General features: G+C 44.7%; 1 protein-coding gene across 1 annotated transcript; it reads right to left on the bottom strand.

Annotated features, from left to right (window-relative positions):
- Nucleotides 1-739: 739 nt before the first annotated feature.
- On the bottom strand, nucleotides 740-3,576 carry LOC129747558 (uncharacterized). The gene is made up of 2 exons (XM_055741837.1): nucleotides 988-3,576; nucleotides 740-931 (listed from the first exon to the last, which is right to left on the bottom strand). The coding sequence occupies exon 1, from the start codon at nucleotides 3,471-3,473 to the stop codon at nucleotides 1,161-1,163; it is 2,313 nt and encodes a 770-aa protein (XP_055597812.1). The 5' UTR covers nucleotides 3,474-3,576; the 3' UTR covers nucleotides 740-931; nucleotides 988-1,160.
- Nucleotides 3,577-4,642: the final 1,066 nt, after the last annotated feature.

Here is a 4,642-nt window from a genome sequence, read left to right as displayed (position 1 = left end):
GCCTACAAAGTGTTGTCCCGAATCCTACTCCGCCGCCTCACGCCACAAGCAAACAGATTCGTGGGAAGTCATCAGGCCGGCTTCATGGAGGGACGGTCTACGACGGACCAGATATTCACATTACGGCAAATCCTCCAAAAATGCCGTGAACACCAAGTCCCTACGCATCATCTATTCATCGACTTCAAAGCCGCATACGACACGATCGACCGTAACGAGCTATGGAAAATCATGGACGAGAACGGCTTTTCCGGGAAGCTAATCAGACTGATCAAGGCGACGATGGATGGAACGCAGTGCTGTGTGCGGATTTCGGGTGAATTGTCGAGTTCATTCGAATCGCGCAGGGGGCTTCGACAAGGTGATGGTCTATCCTGCATGATGTTCAACGTGGCGCTAGAAGGTGTTATTCGACGAGCGGTGGGCGAAATGCGGGGCACGATTTTCAACAGATCCAGTCAACTTATCTGCTTTGCCGATGACATTGATATAGTCGGCAGATCATCTGCGGCGGTGGAGGAGATCTACCGCAAACTGAAACGCGAAGCAGGAAGGATTGGGTTGATGATTAATACGTCCAAGACGAAGTACATGCTGGCCTGCGGATCCGAGACCGACCGAACCCGCTTGTCCAGTAATAACAAGGTCATGATCGACGGCGACGAGCTGGAGATAGTCGAAGACTTTGTCTATCTCGGCTCACTGGTGACCGCAGACAATGACACCAGCTATTCGTCGGAATTCAATCGAAGCTCTCAAAGCAAGAAAACGCTTTTTTGGTTGTTTCAAGCTCAAGCTACAAAGAGTTATTTTATTATAGTTTACAGGATTTCGATAACAACTTTAATTTACTTACAAATTAGTCTCCGAATAAATTCAAAATATTCCGCAAATAGAATACTACGCAACTCTATGCTTAACAAATCTGGAACTAAATAATAATGGTGTTACTAATAATATAAATTGATTTTAATCCAGATAAAATACTTTTCGTTTCTACAACGTGGTTTCAGTTCCAAATTTAGTTTCTACAGAGATAACTGAGAGATGTAATAAAGAGAATAGTAAATACGCCAGGGATCGCTCTGTCAGATGGAGGCGTACGATACGCGTGAGAATGATCGCTACGAGGGGCTTTCTTGCACGCAACATCCTCCCCCTCATGTCGTCTGGATTTCTGGTTCAGCGGCATGTACTCCAACATCCAGTAGTGCAAGTTTCGTGAACGGACGATTCTTCAAAATTCCCTTGCTTGTCAGTATATCTGCTTGCCTAGCAACGCCATCTGGTCCAGGATACGTTTGCATAACTCGACCCCTTAGCCATCGGTTACGGATATTTTCATCTACTAAAACCACTAATTCACCTTGTTGAATAGGACGAACATTTTCAAACCATTTTGTTCTCCTGGTTATAGTAGGTAAGTAACTGACGGTCCATTTTTTCCAAAAAATTTGTAAAGTAGATTGTATTAAGTTCCAACTCCCCCTAAGTGCTTTGCCCATTTCAACGTGTTCTTTAATACCTTGCTTAACGCCCTTTGAACCCAACATCAAAAAATGGTTTGGCGTTAGAGATTCTTCACACTCTGTCCTGATTGGGATGAATGTAAGTGGCCTCGAATTGATCATGTGCTCGGCCTCAGCCATGAATGTCATTAGCGACTCATCGTCTAGTTTATCATTTATAGGAATAGCTGCCAATGCTGTTTTCACCGAACGAACCATTCTCTCCCAGCAACCTCCCATATGAGGTGCTGCCGGGGGAATAAAAAACCACTGCGTTCGTGCATCCGTAAACGTACTACCGAGAACTTCATTCAGCTTTTTTATCTCCTCTCTTAATTCACGTCTGGCGCCCTGGAAGTTCGTCCCGTGATCGGAATAAATTTCTTCTGGAGCTCCTCTTCTAGCTATAAATCTTCGGATGGCTTTCTTGCATGAATCAGTAGTAAGGGACGCAGCTACCTCCAAGTGTATGGCTCGAACTGTGAGGCATGTGAAAAGAACTGCCCATCGTTTCACTGCCGATCTGCCGACTTTGATAAGGTAAGGCCCGAAATAGTCGATCCCTGTGAACGTGAAGGGACGTACTAAAGGTGTTAAACGCACTCGTGGCAGCGGCCCCATTCTTGGAACTTTTGGGGTTGATTTGTATACACGACACCACATACAAGCTTTCTTCGTAAGTTGCAGTTGGACTCTCAGCCTGGGTACACGGAACCTCTGCCTTATTTCGTTCACCACTGTCTCTTCGTTGGCGTGTCGATATTGGCGGTGATACCAATCTATAAGTAAGTAAGTGATGCGATGGTTCCTTGGGAGTATAATTGGGTACTTAGCATCTTGGGACATCCAGCGCGCTGCTTGCATTCGACCGTCCTGTCTGATTACTTCGAGTTCGTCCATTATTGGGCTCAGGTTGAAGATAGAACTGGATTTATCTAAAGGCCACTTCGTGGAAATGCTTGTTCGTTGATTATGTTTGAATACAGCTACTTCATCTGGAAATCCATCCATTTGAGCTAGTCGCCAAAGAGTGCGTTCTGCTTTCTTGATATGTTCGCTAGTTAACTTGGTTTTTGGTAGGGTTCCAAGTCGTTTACGCTGAGGAATGAACTCGAGGAAACAATGAACGTAAGCAATGCTTCTCAAAAGGCGTTCCCATTTGGAAAAGCGATGAAGGTCGATTAATGGTTCCTTTTTAACATGGGTGTTGACAAAGGCCGGGCGTAGCTCTTGTACCACTTCACTTACAGGTTCTAAACGTTCTTGAATAGGCCATTCTCCTTCCGGTGTGTATAGATATTCAGGGGCGTTGAACCAACGGCTGTCACAGTTGAATGAAGGGCCCTTCCCCCACTTAGTTGCTTCGTCTGCTACATTCAAGCGAGTTGGAACCCAGTTCCATTCGTCGATAGTCGTCAAATTCAAGATTTCATTCACTCGAAAGGCCACATATTGTCGATATCGTCGGACATCGGATCTGATCCAGGAGAGTACGGTTGATGAGTCGCTCCACATGAATGTTTTGGCTATGTGCAGAGAATGTTCTTGAATGATAGTTTTCTTCAAACGTGCCCCAATGACGGCAGCCAACAACTCCATACGGGGCATAGAGTGAAGTTCCAATGGTGCCACTTTTGTTTTGGATGACACTAAAGTGCAACGGATTGTTCCTCGATCTACAATTCTGAAGTAAGCCACGGCCGCGTAAGCTTTTTCACTGGCATCTACGAAAATGTGGAGCTGAATATTGTCCAAACTAGTGATGGTGTAGCCAGGAAAATAACATCTATTAATCTGAACTCCCTCTAATTTACTAAGAACAGCCAACCACAATCGCCATTGATCTTGAATATTTGTAGGCACCTTCTCGTCCCAACCAGTTTTTGTTCGCCACACATCCTGAATCAGGATCTTACCGTGTATCACAAAGGTTGCAACCAGTCCAAGGGGATCGTATATACTCATGACAACGCTTAAAATTTGTCTTTTTGTGGGAATATAACCGTCGTCTACTAGTTTTGTCACGTCGTCACGAAAATTGAGAGCGAACTTGAAAACATCGCTTTCAGGTTTCCACACCATGCCTAAGAGTCGTTCTCCTGTCGATTCTTTATCAAAACGAAGATTTTTAACCGCCGAAGGATTAATGGCTCCAATTTCAGCTAAGACTTTTGGACTACTGGACATCCAGTTTACTATGTCGAAACCAGCTTTTGAATGAACTTCCGTTACTTCTGACGCTAATTGGACAGCTTCTTCAACGGTATGGACACTTTGGAGATAATCGTCCATGTAATGTGAATCTATTATGGCCTCAGCCGCACGGGGATATTGCGTTGAATGCTCAGCAGCGTTAAGATTTTTCACGTATTGCGAATGAGTAGGTGAGCAAGTTGCCCCGAATATTGCTACGTCCATCACCATCGTTTTTATCGGTTCCTTAGGGTTATTTCTCCATAAGAAAAGTTGAGCGCTGCGATCCTCTTCCCGGACCACCATCTGGTGGAACATCTCGCGTATATCGCCCGAAATAGCAACCTCTCGTTCACGGTAGCGGAAAAGTATACCCAACAGGGAGCTCAGAAGATCGGGACCCGTTAAGAGCATGGTGTTTAGGGATATCCCATCCACTTTAGCGGCTGCGTCCCATATTAAGCGGACTTTTCCTGGCTTCTTGGGATTCAACACAACGCCTAGGGGGAGATACCAGGTTCTCCGAATATCGAAACGTTTCTGCTCTTCTTCAGTGGCGATATGTGCGTAGCCTTTTAGCTGATAGTTGTTTATTTGTTGGCAAACATTTGCATAAAGATCAGGATTTCTTTGAAGACGGCGCTCTAAACATTTCAATCTTTTTTCTGCCATTGGTCGTGAATCTGGCAACTCGATGTAATCGTACTTCCAAAGTAAAGCTACTTCATAATGTCCGTCTGATCTTTTCTTTGTTGTAGTCTTGAGAATATGCTTGGCACGTTTCTCGTCAGGTATTTCAACTTCCGGGGCCGCAGCTATTCCTAAGCTATCCACCGAAAAAAAACGTTTTACAAATTCATGTAAGTCTGTGTCGACTTGTTTCGCACAAATATGCATTTGGCGATGTGATTCAACCAGTGATGAATTTGGTAGGCTACCGT

This window comes from Uranotaenia lowii, chromosome 2 (assembly GCF_029784155.1).
Source record: "Uranotaenia lowii strain MFRU-FL chromosome 2, ASM2978415v1, whole genome shotgun sequence".
Classification (NCBI taxonomy): Eukaryota; Metazoa; Arthropoda; class Insecta; order Diptera; family Culicidae; genus Uranotaenia; species Uranotaenia lowii.
The sequence above is the reverse complement of the archived record's forward strand: the minus strand, read 5'-3'. Positions and strand labels throughout refer to the sequence as shown.

Excerpts from the sequence above, each read along its gene's own strand:
- LOC129747558 (XM_055741837.1), bottom strand. The coding sequence starts at position 3,473 with ATGAGTATATACGATCCCCTTGGACTGGTTGCAACCTTTGTGATACAC.